Raw genomic sequence first — 25,166 nt, 5'->3', positions numbered from 1 at the left:
CAATTGACAGCTGATATCTCCACCAGACACATGGTACTCCTATAAGTAATACCCAGTAATACTTTTTAAATCAAAATATTTGATTTACTTTCAAATTATGACAAAATATACAAAAATCACTTTCAGTCCTTAAAACTTGTGAGAATTGTAGATATCTAAATGATATATTTGTCCTAAGATAATTTTTTTCTTGTAAAAACTCATTCAGTAACTCAGGATATGAGCAACCTAAACCGTTGCAAACGTTTCCAGAACTGGTCCTTAGCTGTCTATACCTATTCCTTCAAAGGATGTCCTTATGCAAAATCTGTGTCTTTTCCCCCCAAAGGCTACTACTCAACAAATTTGGTCAAAATCTGTTTAGTTCTTTAGGAAAAGTAGCAGTATAAATGAAACATTGATGAGTGATGGATACACTGCCATGCCATAATGTCACTTGGCCATTATAGGCCATGTGAGATAAACTCTTGTGAGCAGAGGAATTTTAATGTAGATTAATGAATATAAATAAAAATCCTGTTATTAATTGGTAAAACAGGAACCAATTATTTTAAATCTACTAAAATCATCAACAGTGGATCCAAATTATCATAACATTTAACACTTTGATACATCATTTAGAAGGACCTATACCTGATTCTTGTACTTTTCAGGGCAAAATATATTATGAGCTCATTTAACCTGTATATTCTGTGGTTAAGTAAATGTAACCTCAATACTTTTTATCTGGAATTAGGTGATGTAAACCTTGTGGTGCCCCCCCCCCCCCCCCCCCCCCCCCCCCCCGTATACACTAGATTTCACAGTGAATTATTGCTGGGGACTTTAAGAGATTAACCAGCAACAGTGTCCAAAAACAGGCCTTGTTACCTGTGCTGGTAAAGTTATAGATGGTGGCTATACACATGTACAGCAGATTTCATTTTTATCTTTATCAATTTAAATATAGGGCAAAATAGCAAATTTATATAAAATTTTATTCCTACATGTTTATGATAGCTTTCTATGTTTACCTGTTCACATTTCTATTGGGTTCAGCTCAAAGGACATAATTGTCATTTCATATCTAGTAACTATACAAGATATAAGGATGTTATGATAATGAAAATATTATAATAATCAGGATCCAATACTTCTAATGAAATGGACAAGAATTTTTTAAAATATTATAAAACATGAAATTAGCAACTGAAAACTATAACATCTGCAAAATTTAGAAAAAAATCTATAGATATGTCTAGATATCATAAATGTATCTACAAAATATACATTAAAATATACAGAGTAAATCTATCAAATACAAATTTTTTTTTTTAAATGTGCTATATATTGTGTATAGAAGAGTATACATGTTATCAATAATACAAACAATTAGCAATTAAGCAAGCAAGCAAGCAAACAAGCAAGGGAGAGCACAATAATATGTTGATTCCTCAGCTACCAAAACAATGAAAACTAAAGTGTAAAACTGTGACAACACAAATAGAACTGAAGAGTTCGGGGTGGGATGGCCACAAACACATGGAAGCGTGGGTTCACCTGAATCATAGGGACATTCATGGGCAATTGGCTGACATTGTTGAATAGCAAACGGGACACATCTTCTATCTTAGCTTGGGCCGTACCGGGAAGAGGCAGGAGCTGAAAAAGGACGGACGACTCTCGATCAGCGATAAAGTCATAACAAAGTCTCTCTGACTATCTACTGGACACATGAACATCATGTGGATGTCGGCCCCTCCTCCAGTATCATAGTGTTAGTATTATTTCAGTAGAAATGTCTTTATGTCAAGGTATAACAAATACTATTGAGTCAGTCTGGTCACAGGATACACACAGCTGATTGGAGGACAATACCACTATAACAGCCAATCCAGATGGAGCCTGCAGTTGGAACCTACAGCAGCCGTACACATCCTACCAATCAGAGACAGGCTCACAAAGACAATACACAGACATACAGGGTTACCGGTCCATAACCTTGAGTCAAGGTCAATGGATCAGTATCTAATCTACCCTCACACGTAATGACGACATTGACCCACTCTTACCTCCTTACCTTTAATAACAAATTACAAATCAGGAAGGGTCTAATTACATTAACAAGGGGTCAGGGGTAGCTTGGGAGGAATGCAGGTATTTACTGAAGAACCGTTGAGTGTTTTGATGGTATTGTCTGCTGATGAAATCTACTCTCATAAATTGTCAACAATTCTGACAACTCTTAAAATTAATTTTGAAATGGGCTTGTTTTTAAAGTGATAATAATTTGGTACAATATATATTTATTTGTTTTGACTCATTGATTTTTTTGGTGTAAAACTGAAATTTCCTCTACACTTTAACAAACTCAAATGTAAACACTAGGGATCAAGAGGTACACCCATACAAGGTCACCAAAAATCTGTTCAGCATTTCTCAAGATTTGTTTTCAACAGATGGAAAACTACATGTATTGATTCTAACATGATAGACTAAGATTTTTTGTGTGTACTTTAGAGCCTTTTCAATGGCTGTACTTTCTATTGTATATTTTGTAGTTGAGTAAATTCAGAAATATCTAAATTAGAGTACAACTATCTAGACTTCTGAGTCTAGGGCCAGCAACTGGGAATGGAGAGGGGTGAACACTCAAAGCTCTGAGCAGAGATGTGCCAGATATAAACACTCCATGGGATAACAGTTTGCTTTATTAGTTCAGGTCATCACTCCGCACATTTGACATCAACTCTTGTTATTATTTACCAAATTTAAGTTACAAAATCACTTAATCTAAAATCAATCTTTCTTAGAGGATATCAATCCCATAGAGTGCCTAGAGAGACAGAGAGAGAAAGGTCGGAGGTCACAAAGGGTTGGTTAGAGGTCAGAATATGTACAATACATAACAAGCCTGAGGTCAAAGGTTAAAGTTATAATGACTTTTGTGACTTACACCAACAAAGAACAAAAACTTGGGTTTATCATCTAGAATGGAACCTTTCCCTTTACCAGGTAAGGATAAAAACTGCAATTACAAACCATGGCAACATACATGTTAAGAACTTCCAACAAACTAGGTTCTCTCAAAGTCTCTCATTTTCACACAAATCAAGGATCAAGTTAAGTTGGATTGTAAGGCTTAATTCCCAATCATATAAGGTCAGCCTCCCCTGTTTTCAATGTGTTACAGTGTGTTAATGTGTATGTTTTGGGAGGCTGTGGTATATTCATGTTGTGCTTCATGTAAAAGTGAGACTTTCTCCAATTACACAACACATGGTTACCTGACCTCCAGTAGATAAGCTTAAGGACTTTAATTTGTTGACAGTTTATTGTTTTATTAAGATTAGAGTCAAAATGTTTTCCTGCAAGTCCAATGGAGATAAAACTCCTTCAATAAAAAGGACAAGAAGATCATATTTTGTAATGGCTTTTGAAGTAGACAAGTTTTCCTTGTATATGCTAAGAAACAATTTTCGCAGAAGCAAGCATGGAGTTAGATGGAGTTAGTTTTTACTAAATATCTCTTAACTAATAACTAGTTATCTACAGTGCTGAGAATATCCCCTTAACTCCTGAAATTTCTGACAGATCCTGTCTAGCATTTAGAAGAGCTTCAATGTGTCTTCAATGGTGAATGAGTTAACCGGCTCGCAAAATCTTATACAATACAGTTCTGTCAGTCATTTTTCTCTAAGAAGAAATGTATTAATTTGATAAGTTAGTTTTTTGGTAAAGATATGATCTATACAGAATACAATCAATTTTGAATATTGTGATTCAGTTTCTGCAGAATTAGCCACACACCAAACTCAAGTCTGTGATATAAACCCCAAACCACAACCAAATTCACATGCATATATATATATAGCATCAATACAAAGCATCCATCGATGGTTGGTGTGTAAGTATAACCATGGAGACACGTATACTCCATGATATCACTGAATTCAAGCTTATCATCCTAATAGACAAGCACCATAGCTGTCAACTGCTGAATACCAAATCACTGCAGTTAGTTAATCAGTAGTTCTCACACTCGTTCAGACGTTTGTTCATCACAAAATTTCTTTTAACAAAGTAAAGATTGAAAATTCTTATACCAGGTAAGCATTGAATTGATCTTCCTTATCAATGTAATGAGATTAAGCTTTAAAAAGAATCAATTATGTAATCAAAGAATTGTCTTATATATACTGTACACATTTTTAACTTGTTTTGTCTGAACGAGTGTGACGATGAGATATTGTGTTATGAATGATAGGCCTCAAACCCTTCTATATATATATCTGGGTTACAATGAAATCTTAGATACCCTGACATCAGACTTTGAGCCTTTCTCCTATAAAATAAAGTAATAGTATATAAAAGATTCATATTGTGAGGAAATATTGTATTAAAATTACCACATTTACTTTTTACAATTTATTTTACCACATTTTTTTTAAATCAACATCATGTAAAATTAAAATTAAAGTAATTTCATTATTCTTTTTTCTTGGAAGTTGTTTAGAAATGTTTATTTTACCAAGAAGCTGGCAGGGTTACATGAGACACCTTACCTGGCGGGGGTCAGACAGGGGAGGAAGGACAACCTTCTTCTCCATTGTATAGATTACTATCCTCCAAAGCTCCTGTAAACAAATCAACAAATCACATTTACTGGCCCTTACATTTATCTCCCCCTTCTCAGACTTGGTGTATTTGACCCATACTTTTATATAGAGTAGATATCTCTACTTGACCAGTTTGTGGAAGTCAGTATAGTACTCTGGAGTTAATGGGAGAAAAGTAGATCAACAATGCTGTTCTATTGCTAAAACATTGCATTGAAATGCTTCATTATTTTTAATCTTCTTTTACGTATATAATTTCTATAAAATCTATTTCTGACAAATGTCAGATCAGGACAGTTGCATGGTGTGGAACAGTTCTCCATAGCTGTTGAAGCTTTTATAGATAAAATCCTTTTAAGATAATGCCACAAACCTTCAACAGGCGCTTCAAAACAGTCTTTTCACAGAGTTGAGCAAACATTGTCAGGCTGTAAGCAAAGAGAAAAGCTATATATACTGTATAGTCAAGGAATTTGTAAATATGTTTTTGTTAAACCTTCTAACTTTGTTTTTGTTATGAATCAGCTTAAATTTTTGTTAAAAATGTTATCAGGTCTGTGCAGGACCTTGAACACCATATCAGACACTTTAACAGACTTTTCTGCCATATGGAAGATCTATTAGAACATCTCTTACAATATCAAACTCTTACCTGCCGTCTAGAAGGTCCATAAGAGGACCTAGCACCATATCTAAGCCTTACCTGCCGTCTAGAAGGTCCATCAGAGGACCTAGCACCATATCTAAGCCTTACCTGCCGTCTAGAAGGTCCATCAGAGGACCTAGCACCATATCTAAGCCTTACCTGCCGTCTAGAAACTCCATCAAAGGACCTAGCACCATATCTAAGTCTTACCTGCCATCTAGAAGGTCCATCAAAGGACCTAGCACCATATCTAAGTCTTACCTGCCATCTAGAAGGTCCATCAGAGGACCTAGCACCATATCTAAGCCTTACCTGCCGTCTAGAAGGTCCATCCGAGGACCTAGCACCATATCTAAGTCTTCATGTTGTCTAGAAGGTCTATCAGAGGACCTAACACCATATCTAAGCCTTACCTGTCGTCTAGAAGGTCCATCAGAGGACCTAACACCATATCTAAGCCTTACCTGCCGTCTAGAAACTCCATCCGAGGACCTAGCAACATATCTAAGTCTTACATGTCGCTAGAAGGTCTATCAGATCCTAACACCATATCTAAGCCTTACCTGCCGTCAAGAAGGTCCATCAGAGGACCTAGCACTATAACTAAGTCTTACCTGCCGTTCTAGATGGTCTATCAGAGGACCTAGCACCATATCTAAGCCTTACCTGCCGTCTAGAAGGTCCATCAGAGGACTTAGCACTATAACTAAGCCTTACCTGCCGTTCTAGAAGGTCCATCAGAGGACCTAGCACCATATCTAAGTCTTACCTGCCGTTCTAGAAGGTCCATCAGAGGACCTAGCACCATATCTAAGTCTTACCTGCCGTCTAGAAGGTCCATCAGAGGACCTAGCACCATATCTAAGCCTTACCTGCCGTCTAGAAGGTCCATCAGAGGACCTAGCACCATATCTAAGTCTTACCTGCCGTCTAGAAGGTCCATAAGAGGACCTAGCACCATATCTAAGCCTTACCTGCCGTCTAGAAGGTCCATCAGAGGACCTAGCACCATATCGGACTCCTGTTGTATACTGTTTCTCTGGCTGGGTTGGGCCAAAGACACCTGCCCAGCACCTTTCACTTTAGACAACAATGTGCCTAATTCTTGCATACTTTGTTGAATCTGAGGTTCTAAACTTTTGGCGAATATCATAGCAAGATCATCTAGTACTGTGTTGAGTTTTTGCTGCAGTTCCTTCAACATTTCAGAGGCTTCTGTGTCCAGCTGTATTGTAAAAAGAAGACAAAATCATTTTGACTTGCCAACAAGTTGATTTATTGTACCAAATCAAGATAGGATATGACAGGATGCAACAAGAAAGGGCAGTACAGGATGTGATGTAACATATATGGATGATGCTATATAGTTTTGTATGTTCCTTATCCCCATGACCAGAAACCAATCAAATTGTAGGAAAGCTTACCTTTTCTCCTCCCATAGATTCAAAAACTTTCTCTAATTGTACTCTTAACTGTTGGATGTTGTTCATTAATATACAGGCCTGAAAGAATAAAACATAAATACCATTGAGTCATAATAGTAAAACCTCTATGACCTGGGCTTCATGGTTGTTGGAAGATTCATTTATAAGATTGTGATTTCAGAATTATGTTCTAAAATACTATAGCATTCTTTGTTTATCATGATGTCATAGATTTTGACAATTCTACTTTTAGCTTTGATGGAAAGATAAAAAATCTTAAAACCAACTCAATTTCATCTTTTCTTTAAAGTATGGGATAAAACTAATCTTTTCTATTAAGTATGGGATAAAACTAATCTAACACCAATTTATAAAGTAGACAGGGATATTTCAACTCTTAACTTCTTGATTCTGGCTGGTCAGCACCCAGCATTCCTTTTGCTGACTAGTCAAAATCATCTTAATGATATGTTATATTGTAAAATATACTTACTACTCTGTTATTGTTTGTGTATTTTTCAAAATCTTTTTTCTCTGTATCTGCATAGGTGAGAAGCACTTTATTTACTGTCTGTAAACAAAAATAGGTTTGTGATAAATAATTGTGGTGCATGATTAGTTTATAGTTATGGTATATGGTGTATAAATTTGATCTTGTACTAAAATAGAATCTTACCAAAATATTTAGTTAAGAGTTTTTAGCATTATTTCTGTAATTGTCTAATGTCAGTTTTAAATACTTATAATTGGGATACACCAATTATTCATCATGCCTGAAATAAAAAGAGTGATTGTAGCAGTTATATTATTCTACCAAAAGTTGATGATATGAATTTTCATATTCAGTAAAACATGTTTATGATGATTAAATCTCTAGAAACCAACAAAATCCCCTTGATATAAGCACAGTTTGTTATACACATATTTAAGAAACGTTGATGAGGAATGAGAAATATTACATCATAACCATGAATTTGTTGTAAAGGTGTTTATTATGAACATGTAGAAGTAAATTGATTAAAGTGATAATAAAATCAAGGAATTCTTGACAGAAATGCCATCCATGACAAAAGCTCAATGTTTTTGAAGAATAGAACAAGACAACATCCTTTTATTAACACATACATGGATTCACAATGAAATGATGAACCTACTTTAGCGAACCGCCTCATGTAGCGTTTGACAACTTCAGGGTCTGGGCACTCAAGCTTTTTGATGACATCAAAGCACTGGTTGAGCTGAGTGAACACATCTACCACAGATGTAGAAAACAGAGAGTGTTCAGAACTCTTCTGGAACTGAAATCACAAAAAAGGAATTAATACAAGTATAGAGACAGGTAAAACACTCTAATCATAAACTTGCATAATAATATCCATTTGTGTTCAGAGTATCTAAATAAGGTATTAAGATACCATCAATATGGATCACGTATACTTTGTGAATCAAATTTGCATAATTCAATAATGCATTGTCTAACAGGTTTAAGAGAGGTACTATTATGTTAAATGTTTTTATGCTGTTGTAAAGTCATTATTTCTTATTCTATACTGCCTTTGTTGGGTGATATGACTTTCATCGACCTTGCCAGATGCCAAATACTTTTGGTTTTTTTAACAATGAAATTTTAGCTTGAACTCTTACCCCGTCTTTTTTGTCGCGTTCATAGGCACTATGGAGGTATTCCATGGAAACGTCATCATTCTCATTCAACCACTGCATCACAAACGGTTCAAACCACCTACAAAGAAGCAGAACATTACATGGATGATAACTCACATTTGTAGTTCCTTAACACTTGAAGGTTCAGTCCAACACTTTAAATGCTGGTCAAAGGTTATCATGTCAGTAAATGTCAAAATGGACATCATAGTCACTTGGTTCTGAAGATGAACTTGTGGTTTAAAATGGCCCAACGGCCCATTTGTTAACATTGAACCATTGGATAACTAGTTTTCAGGGGTCCTTTAGTCATCAGAGTTCAGTTGGACTATTTGGCATTGCCAAGTTTCATTGTAATTTTCTATTTTTCAATTGAACCATTCAGTTCTCAGGCTTATTTGGCCCTTTAACTGTTAAGATTAATGTCACACTTTAGTTGTCAAGGCTCTAATTGCACCATTGGTTTAAATTGGTACTGAGGTGATAATGGTGACATTTGATTATTAATGTTTAGTGGAATCCTTTAGATGTCAATGTTTAGTGGAACCCTTTGGTTGTCAATGTTAAGTGGAACCCCTTGGCTGTCAATGTTTAGTGGAACCCCTTGGCAGTCAATGTTTAGTGGAACCCCTTGGCAGTCAATGTTTAGTGGAACCCATTGGCTGTCAATGTTTAGTGGAACCTCTTGGCTGTCAATGTTTAGTGGAACCCCTTAGCTGTCAATGTTTAGTGGAACCCCTTGGTTGTCAATGTTTAGTGGAACCCCTTGGTTGTCAATGTTTAGTGGAACCCCTTGGCTGTCAATGATTAGTGGAACCTCTTGGCTGTCAATGAATAGTGGAACCCCTTGGCTGTCAATGTTTAGTGGAACCTCGGCTGTCAATGTTTAGTGGAACCCCTTGGTTGTCAATGTTTAGTGGAACCCCTTGGCTGTCAATGTTTAGTGGAACCCCTTGGCTGTCAATGTTTAGTGAAACCCCTTGGCAGTCAATGTTTAGTGGAACCCATTGGCTGTCAATGTTTAGTGGAACCTCTTGGCTGTCAATGTTTAGTGGAACCCCTTAGCTGTCAATGTTTAGTGGAACCCCTTGGCTGTCAATAATAAGTGGAACCCCTTGGCTGTCAGTGATAAGTGGAACCCCTTGGCTGTCAGTGATAAGTGGAACCCCTTGGCTGTCAATGTTTAGTGGAACCCCTTGGCTGTCAATAATAAGTGGAATCCATTGGCTGTCAGTGATAAGTGGAACCCCTTGGTTGTCAATGTTTAGTGGAACCCCTTGGTTGTCAATGGTTAGTGGAACCCCTTGGCTGTCAATGTTTAGTGGAACCCTTTGGTTGTCAATGTTTAGTGGAACCCTTTGGCTGTCTAGGTATAGCTGAACCCTTTGGTTGTTTAGGTTTAGTGGAACCCCTTGGTTGTTTAGGTTTAGTGGAACCCCTTAGCTGTCAAGGTTTTATCTTAGCGCTATGTTTGTTTTAAATGTTAAGTTGTCAAGGATAGCTATGAGACCCTTTTGAGGTGATTGTTTGACTGCCATACTTACTGAGGATACTCTGGGACCGTCCCCTTATATTGAGGCACATCAGCAATGTATTTGGTATACAGCCATTTTAACTTGAAATGGAGATTCATATATTCAGAGCTCTTACAGGACCTTTCCACTTCATGTTCTGAAAATCAAAGGAGAAACAATACAGACATATTATCAATGTAATCCAATTTTACATTCTAATTTAACTAACAAGATGAATTGCCATGTTCAGGTTATGACAAAACAAACAATCTGGTTAACTTACATGATATTACTGCCATTTGAGACTGAAAATTTTCAATCAAATCTGTGTATCTACATCTTTAAAAACAGGAAAATGTCTCAATTATTGGTTTTACAATAAATGTTTTTATTATTTTTTGAAACTTCAATTTTTATATCTAATTTTGTTTTTATAGTTTATTTATTCCTTTAACTAGAGAAAAAGAGTATTATTCTACTACCTTGCAGTGCGTAGCAGGAATCCTGAGAGAATAATGCCCACATGTTGGCAGCACTGACCTGTCCCACATTTAGCTCCTGTGGAAACCTACAATGAGTAAATAGAGTAACATCATCCTTTGGTAAGATGCCACATCGATCATATATAAGGATAGTGAATAAAGTCAAAATATCATGAAAGCAAACTCAAGTTGATCAAACATGAGTTATATGTAAAGAGAAATTTGACTCAACTAAATACACAAGACTTCTTTGTGCACTCTCAATGTATTAAATACATTGAAGTATTCTTTTTACAGTAAAAAATAACTTTTGAATGATACATAAACGAAATGAAAAAAAGTTACAAAAGAAAGAAAACTGGTAAAGGAAATTTACTGATTTAGGACAGGTGTGTAGCTGGTAACACATACTGATTTAGGACCGGTATGCAGCTGTTACACTTACTGATTTGAGACAGGTGTGTAGCTGTTACACTAACTGATTTAGGACAGGTGTGTAAGTGTTACACTTACTTATTTAGGACAGGTATGCAGCTGTTACACTAACTGATTTAGGACAGGTCTGTAGCTGTTACACTTACTGATCTAGGACAGGTGTGTAGCTGTTACACTAACTGATTTAGGACAGGTCTGTAGCTGTTACACTTACTGATTTAGGACAGGTATGTAGCTGTTACACTAACTGATTTAAAACAGGTATGCAGCTGTTACACTTACTGATTTAGGACAGGTATGCAGCTGTTACACTTACTGATTTAGGACAGGTATGTAGCTGTTACACTAACTGATTTAAAACAGGTATGCAGCTGTTACACTTACTGATTTAAGACAGGTATGCAGCTGTTACACTTACTGATTTAGGATAGGTATGTAGCTGTTACGCTAACTGATTTAGGACAGGTATGTAGCTGTTACACTTACTGATTTAGGACAGGTATGTAGCTGTTACACTTACTGATTTAGGACAGGTATGTAGCTGTTACACTTACTGATTTAGGACAGGTGTATAGCTGTTACACTAACTGATTTAGGACAGGTCTGTAGCTGTTACAATTACTGATTTAGGACAGGTATGTAGCTGTTATACTTACTGATTTAGGACTGCAGGTATGTAGCTGTTACACTTACTGATTTAGGACAGGTGTGTAGCTGTTACACTTACTGATTTAGGACAGGTGTGTGTAGCTGTTACACTTACTGATTTAGGACAGGTGTGTAGCTGTTACACTTACTGATTTAGGACAGGTGTGTAGCTGTTACACTTACTGATTTAGGACAGGTATGTAGCTGTTACACTTACTGATTTAGGACAGGTATGTAGCTGTTACACTTACTGATTTAGGACAGGTGTGTAGCTGTTACACTTACTGATTTAGGACAGGTGTGTAGCTGTTACACTTACTGATTTAGGACAGGTGTGTAGCTGTTACGATCCTCCTCAATCACTGACACGATCAGAGTGATCAGTTTATGTAGGAGGTCAAGACTGTTGGCATTTCCACCCTGTTGGTCCGCATCAGCTTCCGCTGGGTCAGTCTGGAACTCTCTCTGGTAAAGCTCGTAACAGTTATCAAGTAGGAACTGGTAAGTTGATTTCATACAGGCAATAACACAATCTTTTACCACTGTACTTGCACGAGGCGGACTTGGCAATTCTTGCACCTGTAAGTATTAGTATAACATTTCATAGGAATATCATGTGAAATCTAAAAACAAAGGGAATTAATTACGAGAAAAGCATAATAAGGGTTTTAATAAACTTATGTTCCCAAACGAACACTGAAAGTGAGATACATTCATTGTTTTCTTTTCATCACTAATATATATGAAACAATGCTATAATTATTAATTAAATTATAAGAATTATACACAAATTCTAGTTGTTCTTATCACCTTAAAAGCCAAAAAGAAACCAAATCAGGCCAAAGGGACCTGTATTGTTCATTTGAGTATTTTATCATTACGATAAAGCAATTACATTTTTTTTTTGATCATGTCTCTGTTTTACTGATGGTAGTTAATCTATTTTTATAACATACCCTGTATTTTTTAAACCAGCTATAAATATGGGATATAGGTTCACATTCATCTCCAAAACAAATGGAAAACAAAACCTTTGATCTCAAGAGAAATTTCTACCTTATCATAGGACGTTTTTCTTAGCATACTTTCAAGACAAGGCTTAAAATTGATGCAGAGTTGCTTTATATAAATTGAAGGAATAGTTCAACAGCTGTACTTGTTTATGATCAGTAAACATTTACCTTAAGTCTTGGTGCAATGTATGGTAAAAATCATACATAAAAAAATCTAAACTTTGAATCAGGCCTTAACCAAAATATAAATCATTTACTATTACACTGAACAAATTTATGAAAACAAAAAGAAAAAACAAAGTTGTGAAATATTAGCACTAAGATTTTATATTCAGCTAATAATTAGTGTGTTAAATAACAGCATAAAGTATGGTTTGGTTAGCTTATACACTTAACAGGAAGCTCTTGTTGACATGGTGATATCAGTGTTACCATACATGTTCATTTACATATCCAATTAATCGCAGCATTAAGGAAGCTGTGTCTGCCTCACGCTTATTGTTTGTGTCCCTCTTTAGGCACATCTTAAGAAACACAACGGGAATCATTCACGTCCCACGTGATACCCGATAATGTTTGTGCAGGACTATTGTTTCTATTGGTGATGGAATGACTTCAATATATAATATTCCGCACTTACGTCATTTCAGCGAGAAGATTACAAATAGTTATGTCCCATCACCACTAGAGATACTAGTCACTCACAAACATTATTGGGTATCACATGGTACATGGATTAGTCCCATTACATTTCTTGGTAACTGTGAGAACAGTTTAAATTGTTGTATTAAAAAGCTGTTATTTAAAGCTTAATATGGTGCTTAGTGTATAACATGTCTTATCAACATTTTTTCAATTGAAGCAGTCCAAGTGAATTTCATTGAAAATATTGTTGTCTGATTGGTATGCCAACATCCTCACCCCCTCTCCCACCACACACACATATGCAACTTCATGTATAATATTCTTCACTTACATATACCATTTAAACATAATTTAATCTGTAATTAATATAATTTCATACTTAATATCGTATTTAAAAAACTGACGTTTATGTGTATAACAAACACTGTTTCTTTCAGAGATGAGTTTGTCTCAATTAAAATAAATTTTGAAATTAATTGTAAATTTTACATCATGCTTCAAACCATGCTTGAAAATTATCAGTAATCTCTGTTTAGTAAATCCACAAAATAAATCTATTAAAACAAATGAATTATAAGAAAAAACATGGGGAAAAAAACATTAAAATACTTAGCACCTAAAATAATAGATGAAATTGAATTTGACAAGAGTACTTCAAAATGAAAACTGGGAATTTGACAGAAGAACATAAGAGTCAAAGACAGGCTGAACATCCCTCTTACCTGAACATGAAATGACATAGGGACAACATAATCTTTTCAGTATAATGAAACATTTAAAAGCAAATTAAGAGACATATTTAAAAGGGCTGGATACATTTATTGTAGAGATGTTATGAGACCTTTATGCCTACATGTCCCTTGTGGAGCAGACATATTCCAAGGCATTGCCAGCAGAAATTTATTTCAGATTAATTTGAATTCAAAGTAGTTACAAAGTACCTACATATTAGTTTGTTTGAAAAGATGATTCATTTTTCGATGGTATAGAAACACATTCATTTTCCCATTGTTTATTAGTTCTTAACTAATCTCACCAGAAAACACTGCTGTAGTGTATACAGAGGACTCCACATAATCGAATAACGGTTATTCGAATATTTCGGTTATTTGCATAAAATTCTGCGGTCCCGATTTTTTCCTTCTTTATCTTTGTTTTTCAACTCCGTGTATTTGCATAGACTTTTACATGACCTCCGGTTATTTGAATAAAATATTTGGGAAATTCTAAAAATAAAATCGAATATTTTTCAATTTTGCAATATATTTTTAGCGAAATTCGCCGATATATGTTTCAAGATACTTCGCTTTTACTAGAAATCATCCTGGTAACAGATTAACGTTATAGTATGGCTTGTTATTTTATGCATGAATCTGCAAAGGTATTCGACGCTGTTACGATTTACATCAGCAGCGGTTGATCATAACTTTAGTATATTCACTGACTCAAACATCTAATTAAAGCATTTGCACATTCAAATATGTTTATTCATTAACGTAACGTACCTTAGTTCGCGATCGGTTGGAGAAACCATGCTTCCTTACAACAATCGCCATTCATGAGTAGTCTCGTTCAACCAGAGTCTTGTTGACTACGACAGACATGTGCGTATCAAGCGTCTCGTTGAACGAGACATAAAAGCATGCAAAGTCGGCGTGCAATGACTACCGCAAGTTTCGTACAGTATGTAAGCTTAGGATACAAAAGATACTTGCTACGTTAATTGTTTCATTGCTACTTGAATATGCATTAATTTCTGAAATGTTATCAAGCTATTCGCCGCATAGATCAACAATACAGAGAGAATTCTCAAAAGACATTTAGGTCGAGTGAACGCATGGCTTCATCACCTGCCGCCATTTTCGAATTCATATGGATATGTGTAAAAGCAACACTACTAGTTGATCGGCACTTTGAAGTTTAATCACGATCATAAGTTCATTTTGCCAGGCAAATGTACGTAAATTTGTTTATTATTTAGGTTTAGAATTGTAGACACAAATCCAATCCTGTTTAGTAGAATCTAATTGCATTTGATATCGATCGTTTAGCTGTTTCTCAAATATTCACGTGTCGATCTAACGTAAACAAGAATCTAATATTGGAATATTTTTTTGTTATTAAACAATTAAAATTGATTTACAACTTCGAAAATAATTACTTGTGGTTCGTTTTACCCTAAACGAAACGATATCTATTTGCCTATTCACATACATATGTGTGGGGTCAAACGGAGGTGCAAAATGTCATCTCCGCCTATTCGAATACTCCGGTTATTTGCATATTTTCTTCTGGAAAATGACCTATGCAAATAAGCGGAATCCTCTGTATTGCCAGAGTGAAACTAGAAGCTTTATTAGTTCTTAACTAATCTCACCAGGAAACACTGCTGTAGTGTATATAGCCAAAGTGAAACTAGAAGCAACACATAAACCTGTGATACACAAAAAGTAAGACTCAACATTTGAAAATTTAAACTCAAAAACACTTCAAAGGCCAGAATCAACCCTATCAACTGAAGAGATTACACATTCGAGAATAACATTTCTCAGAGTCAACACTAAAATCCACCAAGCTTTACGAAAGTGTTAAAGAACTGATCAAGTCAGGATCTGGAGACAGTATCAGTTACCCTGGTATAATCACACTAGGTTTGGAACTATGGGCGCAGAGCTTATCATATTCTTTGTTAGATTTTTATGAATCCAAGAACTTGGTCAGCCTAGACATGCTGTGATTGAACGTTTGCTGGTTAATTTTCATAGTGTTGTGGTCAATTAACTTGCCACCAAACATAAAATCATATATATGGTAAAATGATATTTAACGTAGAACTCAGAACAACTCAACTTTTTCCATAACCAGCTGTATTTTTGTATCAGAATTGTTTTGGGAAGAAAATCTGACACTAAATAAAACAGGTTTTATGAAATTCATTTTAAAATTTCCATAAATCAAAATAAGGCATGTCGACACTACCACAGTTCTCAGTCCCTTACAAAGACTTGAAACAGTTTGTTATGCTTTGTGTAGGAGATTTTGAGCAAGACGCCCGTGGTTTATTGAGATAGGATAAAGATAGAGGACATGTTGAGCTATAGAGGCAGACAGCAGTCCAAAAAACAACAATGCGTTACTCACATCTGGGTTTGACACAATCTGGCAAGGACAACAGCCACATGAATAATGTAGCACACAAATTCTTTCATATTTATCTCCCTTAAAAATTTAATTGATCACCCATTGAAGAACTAGATTTATCTCCTTTCAAATAAAATGTACATCCCTTTAAACTTAAGATGTATTACCATTAAACACCATACTTGAATTAAATTGATCCCTGTTGAAACGTAAAGAGGATACTTGTTAAAGCAAAGAGTTGTCTCCCATAAATATCAGATTATCTCCCTTTAAATTTTGAGATTTATTTCCTTTTGAACACAACATATTATCCATCTATTTTTGGTATAATCGGTGATTGATTTTTTTCTTCAATTTCTCTTATCAATTCTCAGAATTAGCTTTATAGAAACACATATTTAAACTTTTTTTTCAATGAAATGTTTGAAAAAAATTCCTTTGAAATTTCATAATATTGATCCAATCAATTGTTTTATATCATTCTTTTTGATGCCATACCTTAGCATCTGCTTTATTCTTTCTACAAATTTTTGATTATTGACATTTATTATTTACAGTTTGTTTTAAAGATTTTTGTTTCAACTATTTCTCCATGGACTTAAATTCCTAATTTACTTAATTACATAATATTTTTGTTTTGAATTAAAAAATTAGCATCAGTTTGAAATATTTTAAATGACACAAGTTCAATGCATTACAGTTTGGAAATGGATTAAGAAATCAAAACTTTAGATATTAAAGTAAAACCAAACAATTAAATTTAATCTTTAAAAGTTCATGCTTTGTGTTAAATGAAACCATTCACTGCACTGGTTTATTCTTCATTGACAAAAAATCCTCAAGTCCCCACAAATTGGTGTCATTCAAATTACCTGAGAGGAATAAATTTACATCTACAATAAAAATCTCAAACCTTAAGTATAAAATATAACAATTCTTTTGCAACAAATTGATGCACAAGTTTATCATTCATATTAGACCAACACTCATTATCAAAGCTTAAGATAACCAATTTGAAAACCTAATCTAATCATCAAGTATTGCATAAAAGTAGTTTTTTAAACAAAAGTTAAATAAAAGGTAAAAAACTTTCCTACAATCCTGTAGTTTAATGATAAACACCAGTAAAAATCATGCATGAGAATGGAGAGACCAACAACCTTGTGTCGCAAAGTGGTCTGAAAATCTGGAATAGTCACAGTTTGTAACAGTAACATCAGATATATGACCTACAATAAATATTTAGGACACAGCTACTGAAATAAAAATCATTTCATCACCACAGTAACAAAAACAACAAAAATGATATCATAAATAAGATAATTCTACATTAAAACAAAAAACAAAAATGAAGAATTTTCTTAAGCATGCTGTATCTTCATCTTAAAACAATTATCAATCTAGCAGTCACAGTTTAATTGCCCTACTGGCAGGCAAGCTAAACAATGAAAGTTGTGCTAATACAATAAATAAGGTCATACTAAATAGAGCATTGTTCTTCAGAAATTAAACCACTATAGAATAATGTAACCCTGTTACTGAAAATCTAATGGCCGTTGGCTGGGTTTTCATCATTCATGGACTCAGATAGAAACATAATTCATCTCCTCATCTAGGGATAATAACAGAAATGTTGATATTGTTTTCATCAAAAAACCATCAAAGACTTTTGACTTGGTCTTAAGTGCATTTCTCCTCTTACCTTCATCCTAAAGAATGTTATACTGGTGAGGAGGTCAACAGTCGACTTCAAATCCTGTAAACGAGCTCGATCTGATGCTGGGAAATTATTCTGTTGGAGGGAAAAATACAGCCATTTTTTTTAAACATTTTGAATCACAATGAGTAATTGGTGGTCAACACTATATTGGTGAAAATGTGTTATTTAGTGGTCTCTATTCACAGGTCATGACATCAGAAAGTCAAAATGACAGGAAGTTCTTCGATTCACAAGTTTGCTACCATTTAGTAGAGACATCAAAAGTTTGTTACATCCACAAATGTCACACATACAGAACTTTTTTTCTTAGCTTATGAAAATAGCAAGCTAGTTAAACATAAAACTTCACACGATTTTATTGCATTTTTAAATCCATGTGGAGGTACTTACTCTATACATTGATAAATCAATTCTTAGTGAGTTATGTAACTGGTCCAACAGCTTCACAAACTTTTCTTTCTGAATGTAAAAAAAATAAAACCATTGTTTTATTCAAAGAAACAAATGATTCTATTGGTCACTGTTGTACAAGCCCTTGATTAATAATCTTTATCACTCAAATATCTTATCCCTTCATTTCCCCTTTTCATAATATGATCTCATCTAAAATTGTTACTTGCCAACCAAACCCAAATTTGGCGTACATAACAATTGAACGTAAACTTGAGAAAGATCTGTAAAATGATAACATTATACATCAGTGACAAAAGATACACACACCAAAGATAGAGGATGATCTGCAATAATAAATGGGATAAGTATTATATACTGTAATAAGTTAAGCTTTTGTACAGGTCATATTTACCCCAAAATTGGAGGCAGCAAATCTGTCACTAGCTGAGACAGCTGTGGAAGCCGTAGTATGTGCGTAGAATGCATTGATGTTTGCGAGGAGTGTACTCATAACAGCAGGAACTCCAGGACACATATACTTTGTGGATAAACATGAAAAATGTCTGAAAAAAACCAAGCCAAAATACATGTAGGAGATTTACGTACAATAAGACTACATCATACATGATGTTATACCATACCACTCTTCACAAATTTTTTATCTGATATACTAGAGGTAGATACATATCCTATAAAATATAACATTATAAGGAAACATATTATTAACTTACGTCATTGCCTGGTATATAGATTCTATTCCATATCTCATGGCAAATTCATCTACTATTTCCTGTGAGGGCTCTACAAAGTACACCTTCCAAGCTTCATCCTGAAAAAGAAACCACAAAGCCAAATATTAGCTAGCAATTTGTCAAACATACCATCTTTCCCTTTTTTAAAACATAACACATAAACAAGATACCAAAGCAATGTTAAATAGACATTCCACTTATTTGAACAAGATACAAATAAAACACAAAAATATCACTGACAAAAATAAGTGTTTTTTGTTTTTTAATGATGCTCCACCGCTGACAAATGGTATTTTTTTTACTATCTAAAACAGGAGCAAACGATTTGGTTTTTTTTTCAATTACAAAAGTTACTTATTTTACACCATTACCACCATTGAATATTTTGAGCTTCTAATTTTACTTCAAATTAAAAGTATGAAAAATAATTAATTGCATCCCGAAAAAATTCTGCGGCACTATATCCTATATGGAATGAAGTACTGATTACGCATGCACCAAAGGCAAATTAAATCATTTTATATTATTTTCTGTGTTAATTAGACATATATATACATGATTAAACACTAATTATTGTTCAAATGATGAATATCATTTATGCTCTGTCGGCGGTGGAGCATCTTTAACATACATGCCATACCTCCCGGCGTGAGACAAAACCTCCCGTATTTTAAAGCCTTTTATTGTCTCCCGGCAGGAGAGTCTAAATTCCCGATTTCTATAAACCCCTCCGTTTTATTTTCGTTGCCACATTTGTGTACATGCTAGGTTAATTTTAGCAGGAGAGTAACCACTCTCTGACCCCCTGACCAACACCCAAGTGGCCCTAATTAGCAGCCTTGGGCTATTTCCACCTTGGCTTGTGGTGTCACTTTCACTCACGTCTGTGTATTACGTAAACTGAAGTCAAGCAGCCGATCGGCCGCCTAGAAAACAATCAGCTGGCCTTTCAATAAATTTTATGACTACAGCTAGTGAGCATAACAACAAAACAAATACTGCTTACAACTGTGAATGATTTACTCACGTTTTTAATGTTAAATAGGCCTATCTGTATTTGATGGATGTCACAAACTTTGCAATCGTAATAGCCGCCATTTTGGATAATTGTAATAGATGATCCGGATTTTATAGAATTTCCGGATTTCCTAATAACCACGTTTTTAAAAATGGAAAAAGTAATATTTTTTTAGAATTTCTGTGTGAATTTATTTTTAGAAAAAAATATTAATAATAAAAAATTAGCAGTAGTAACTGAATTTAAATAAATAAAATTAAAAAGAAATTTACTTTTTTTCTCTCTCAGATTAAATTACATTTTGAATACTACTGTAACGATTCTGTTTTTTTTTAATTAAGTGCTCGTAAATTTAAGAACTTTATCTAAGTTAATTATCCGTTATTGTGAAAGATTATTAAAAAGCCCAGTCTAATATTTCGAACAATAAAACTGCTCCAGAACTGGGTGTATATAGGGATGTGACTACTTTTGCAAAACCACACATTCCTTTATTTCAGTAAAATTCAATATGAATGCAGAATTTCATCTTAAAAAAGCAGATATTTAATTTATCCATATATGTCGCGCGTATACCTCCCTCTTTTGAGACCAAAATCCCTCAAAATGGTTATCAATCTCCCTTTCCACCCCTAGAAAAATATGGCATGTATGCTTTAAGCTGCAGTACTTTCAGTACTTTGATTTGTAATAACTTTCTCCCATTTTAAAAATGCAGTACTTTCAACCCTTTGTTAAGTAGAAATATTGCATTAGTGTTAGTACTTTGATTGGTAGAGTAACTTAAGCATTATCAGTGCTTTTTTTTCTTAAAAGTACAAATATTTTCCCCCAGCTGAAGTAGTGATGTAGCATATTGCAACAAATATATATATACATCAGCAATGGGGCGCCCTGGGGCCAACTTCCTGAACAATACTGTTCTCTATTTTCAGTACTATTTTTATTCATAGTTTTCACAGACATGGTACTTCCATTACTTTGCTCATTTTCATTTTTCCAAATTTCAGTACTTTCAGTACTTTGATCGGAAGTGTAACATGCTATTTCATCCTTTAGCCTGCATTAAATTTATTATATACTACCTACCCCTTTTGCGTCCGGCAGTTTGACTGCTCCAGCTGCTAACTCACATAAATAATGGAAGAGATTCTGAAATTGGAAACAAGCAGAGTCATTAGGTATTGGCTTGTATTGATACAGTTTTTATTTCGTTACTTATACATACTTGCCAGTTTGATGTAGACTGGGCTAGAATATTACAGGAAGATTTACTGGACAATTGAGCATTTAGGGGTGCAAGGGGTGAGAGGTAGGGCCACAATGTACCTAATATAGACAGGTATATTGGACCATTGGACATTTGAGGAATGTTCCAGGGATTGAAGTTGGGGTACAGGGCACAGCTTACTAGGTATACTGGACTTTTGGGATAGAGGTTGGGGTGGAGGCAGAGGGCACAGCTTACTAGGTATACTAGACTTGGACTGTTTGGAATTTGAATAGGGTATGGGTGGGGGTAAGGGGTGGAAGGTAAATCTTACCTCATATAGATAGGTATACTGAACTGTGGGGTATTTAAGGTAGTATAGAGGTTGGGGTGGAGGTAGAGGGCACAGCTTACTAGGTATACTGGACTTTGACTGTTTGGGATTTAAAGGGGGTGGGGGTGGAATGTAAATCTTACCTCATGTAGACAGGTATACTGGACATGGTAAGGAGCTACTTTCTCCTCTCCTTTGATCTCCACACTGATGTGTAGTCGAATGGCACCAGACACAGCAGACTTGTCTGTCCTCTTCTCTGTAAGTATCAGTTTGGACATGTAAATCTAGACAAAGGTCTGAACATCAGAAAGTCCTATACAAGCCTCATAAAATTTATGTGGCATTTCCTCTAGTTTTATAAACTTTGACCCAGGTTATCCTCTTACATAAATATCCAACGCTATCATTTAATTTACATGATTAATCATTACAAGCTTAATGATTGTTTGGTGATGTCTGTCACCTTTGACTACATTAGGATAAGGTACAGGTCAGTTATCAGTTATGCTTGCTATTAGACACCTGGTCAGAAAATTCTAACAATGAGATGGTAACACTGAGTTAAGAATATATGCTCCACCGCTGACAAATGGTATTTTTTCACCATCAAAAACAAGATCAGAAGATTTGGTATTTTTCTTCAGTTACAAAAGTTACTCACTTTATACCATTACCACCATTGGAAAGTTTGAGCTTCTTATTTACTTAAAGATAAAAATATTTTAAATAACTAATTGCATCCCAAAAAAATTTCGTACCACTATGTTCTATATACCAATAAAGTTCTGACTGCGCATGCACCAAAAGCAAAATAAATTATTTTATATTATTTTTTGTGTTAATCAGACATATTATAAAAAGAAAGAAATGTATTTCATTCAACTTATGAAACCTGTGTTAAATTCAGAACGGGACAAAGGAACTTCATATTAGTTTTTATTTTGTCCTCATGTTTTTGTTAGTTTCTTCCAGAACCATTCACAATATCTTTATGTACCATGTCATGACGTAATCTTACTATGACGTCATGTTTTACAAATAAAAGAATTCAAACCCCTGAAGACCGGCATGAGCCGAGAAAGTGCTAGCGAGGAAAAATCTGTTTTATAGTTGTGTTTTCTTTTTATGTATATATATTTATATATATATATATATATATAATATATATACACACGATTAAACATCAATTGTTGTTCAAATGATGAGTATCATTTGTGGTCTGTTGGCGGTGGAGCATCTTTAAACAACCTAACAGGAATTTAAAGTAACCTGTTCTTTCAAAAATGATTTTGAAAATTTGCTTTACTGAATTATCAAAAAGAGGATTGAACAACAAATTATATTTTAAAACCACAGAGTATTATAACAGCTATGGTTTTCTAATTGGCAGCCATGTGACCACCATATACCAGTTTGTAACTACCAAGAATATCTCTTACCAGAAACAGAACATCTAACCAAGTTCCTACTTAATGACATTGTCTTAATTATCAATGTTTTAATGCTTAATTTCTTTTAGTTTTAGACACCTTCCCAATCAGTGACTTTTGTAGTTGAAAGTGTCTAGCAGTGATAAAAGATCACCAGTCGAGTAATCTAACAATGGTAACAATATCATCAAACTATTTAAATTCTGTAACCATGATAACAATAGTATCAAATAATTCAAATTCTGTAACCATGGTAACAATAGCATCAAACAATTTAAATTCTGTAACTGTAGTAACAATAGTATCAAACAATTCAAATTCTGTAACCATGGTAACAATAGTATCAAACAATTAAAATTCAGTAACCATGGTAACAATATCATTAAACAATTTAAATTCTGTAACCATGGTGACAAAATCATCAAACAATTTAAATTCTAACTGAATCCTTCTATGTTGGTGTCAATATTTTCTAGCAAACACTAGTGAAATATCATGTACTCTGTGCAGTTTCTAGCCCTAGAGCAATCTAATAAATTTTACCATTGCTTCTAATTGACTTCAAAATATAGAATTTAACAAAATCAAGTAGTGCATGAAATTAAATATGTTAGAAACATTGTCAAACTGATAAAATGAGTTATCTGGAGATTCACAGGAACCTTCAGTAGGAAAAAGAAGGATCAAACATTAAATCAAACAACACAACAAATTAATTAAGTTGACATGTCATATTAGTTTATCAATAAAACCTCTCCTTCAAGACAAAATTAACTCAGAGAAATTCAATTCAAAGAGAAGACAAACACAAAATGGAAACACAGGATAAATGAAAATTATAAAGAGGAACATTCAGAAATTAATACATTGTCATGAAAGTGGTAACATATTCATTGTATGACATACTCATATCTTCATGCCATAGACTCATGCCATTTTAACGGTAAATGTTTATATTCTAGTGCTTAAAACCATGACATCAATCATTATAAATATAGAAATTGACATATATTAGAATGTGTGAAATAGTGAGAGTGAGTATAAGCATTTACCGTCATTTAAATATATATTGTGATACACAGAATAATGCCCGCTCTCATTTCTCACATAAACAACTTAGAAAGCCAGTCAAAAGACTTATCAAAATTTTTTCCTTGCTCCAATTCAGGACTTATGAAAAACATTATTTTTTTTATAAATTACATCCATGTCCATATACAGAAGTTGTACAACCTGCTTTCCTGTTTTAGCACAACTGTAGTTATAAGAGACAACTAACGAAAAAAACAGAATTAACTTTAATTATATTATGATAATTTGAGAGAAAGAAAGCATTATTAATTGAGTGATGTAATAATTTATTGGAATGAAAAAGGGCATTAATTGATCAACATCTTCAAAGATATTCTGCAGCACAATATACAGAATAAACAAAAAATAAATAAATGTTAAACTGCTGAAACAAACTAACTAATTAATTCACAGAAACATTCCCAGCCACAGAAGTCCAGGGCAACAAAACAATCAGGTCCAACAAAGCTCATGTGTGTCCCTATACAATTGTACAAACAGCCAGATACAAGCTAGCCAATCACCTCGTCCGTGTAAAGCCACAACGTCAGTCTCTCTAGCAACTAAACACATGACCCGGTCACATGGCACATGCTTTTGATGCAAATTTCAGAGCAAATTATATTGTACTTCAATATAGAATCAATGACATTACACTACACTTTTGAGTGTTTTTTAGTTCGTTGAGGAAACTTTAAAAGACAGTCTTCAATCAAAATTTTATTCACATGTTCTGATCGAATCAACTAGGATACAGTATTACAAATATGGGTACTGTTTATGCTAAAGGAGCTAGCCAAGAATTTATATCATAATGGTAGTTTGAAAGCGTAAGTTTGCTTATTGGATCTATACATTACATTTGTCTTGAATTTCTTGGAAACAGGGGCGAAAAAGACTTAATTTAGAAACAAGTTATTTTTCTAGTATACATTACTCTGAGAGTTTTTATTTCTCACAAACAGATATTTAAATATAGTTTATTCTGTGATTGCTAAGGATCTAAAATGGGTTACTTTGTTAGATA

General features: G+C 34.2%; 1 protein-coding gene across 1 annotated transcript in view; it reads right to left on the bottom strand.

Moving 5' to 3' along the window:
• Window positions 1–25,166, bottom strand: part of LOC138333045 (protein unc-13 homolog B-like) — a 142,071-nt gene that overhangs the window by 9,182 nt on the left and 107,723 nt on the right. The window contains exons 21-37 of the mRNA XM_069281150.1: window positions 21,779–21,894; window positions 21,181–21,243; window positions 19,053–19,150; window positions 18,734–18,884; window positions 18,319–18,387; window positions 17,911–18,000; window positions 11,729–11,988; window positions 10,327–10,412; window positions 9,875–10,001; window positions 8,313–8,409; window positions 7,823–7,966; window positions 7,162–7,239; window positions 6,669–6,746; window positions 6,219–6,469; window positions 4,972–5,026; window positions 4,545–4,616; window positions 1,540–1,641 (exon numbers count right to left, since the gene is read on the bottom strand). Of these exons, the coding sequence (XP_069137251.1) occupies window positions 1,540–1,641; window positions 4,545–4,616; window positions 4,972–5,026; window positions 6,219–6,469; window positions 6,669–6,746; window positions 7,162–7,239; window positions 7,823–7,966; window positions 8,313–8,409; window positions 9,875–10,001; window positions 10,327–10,412; window positions 11,729–11,988; window positions 17,911–18,000; window positions 18,319–18,387; window positions 18,734–18,884; window positions 19,053–19,150; window positions 21,181–21,243; window positions 21,779–21,894 (1,937 nt within the window). The remainder of the gene's footprint in view (window positions 1–1,539; window positions 1,642–4,544; window positions 4,617–4,971; window positions 5,027–6,218; window positions 6,470–6,668; window positions 6,747–7,161; window positions 7,240–7,822; window positions 7,967–8,312; window positions 8,410–9,874; window positions 10,002–10,326; window positions 10,413–11,728; window positions 11,989–17,910; window positions 18,001–18,318; window positions 18,388–18,733; window positions 18,885–19,052; window positions 19,151–21,180; window positions 21,244–21,778; window positions 21,895–25,166) is intronic.

Source organism: Argopecten irradians, chromosome 10 (genome assembly GCF_041381155.1).
Source record: "Argopecten irradians isolate NY chromosome 10, Ai_NY, whole genome shotgun sequence".
In the NCBI taxonomy this organism is placed as follows: Eukaryota; Metazoa; Mollusca; class Bivalvia; order Pectinida; family Pectinidae; genus Argopecten; species Argopecten irradians.
Note: the sequence above shows the minus strand (reverse complement) of the source record. Positions and strands in the feature narration are given on the sequence as shown.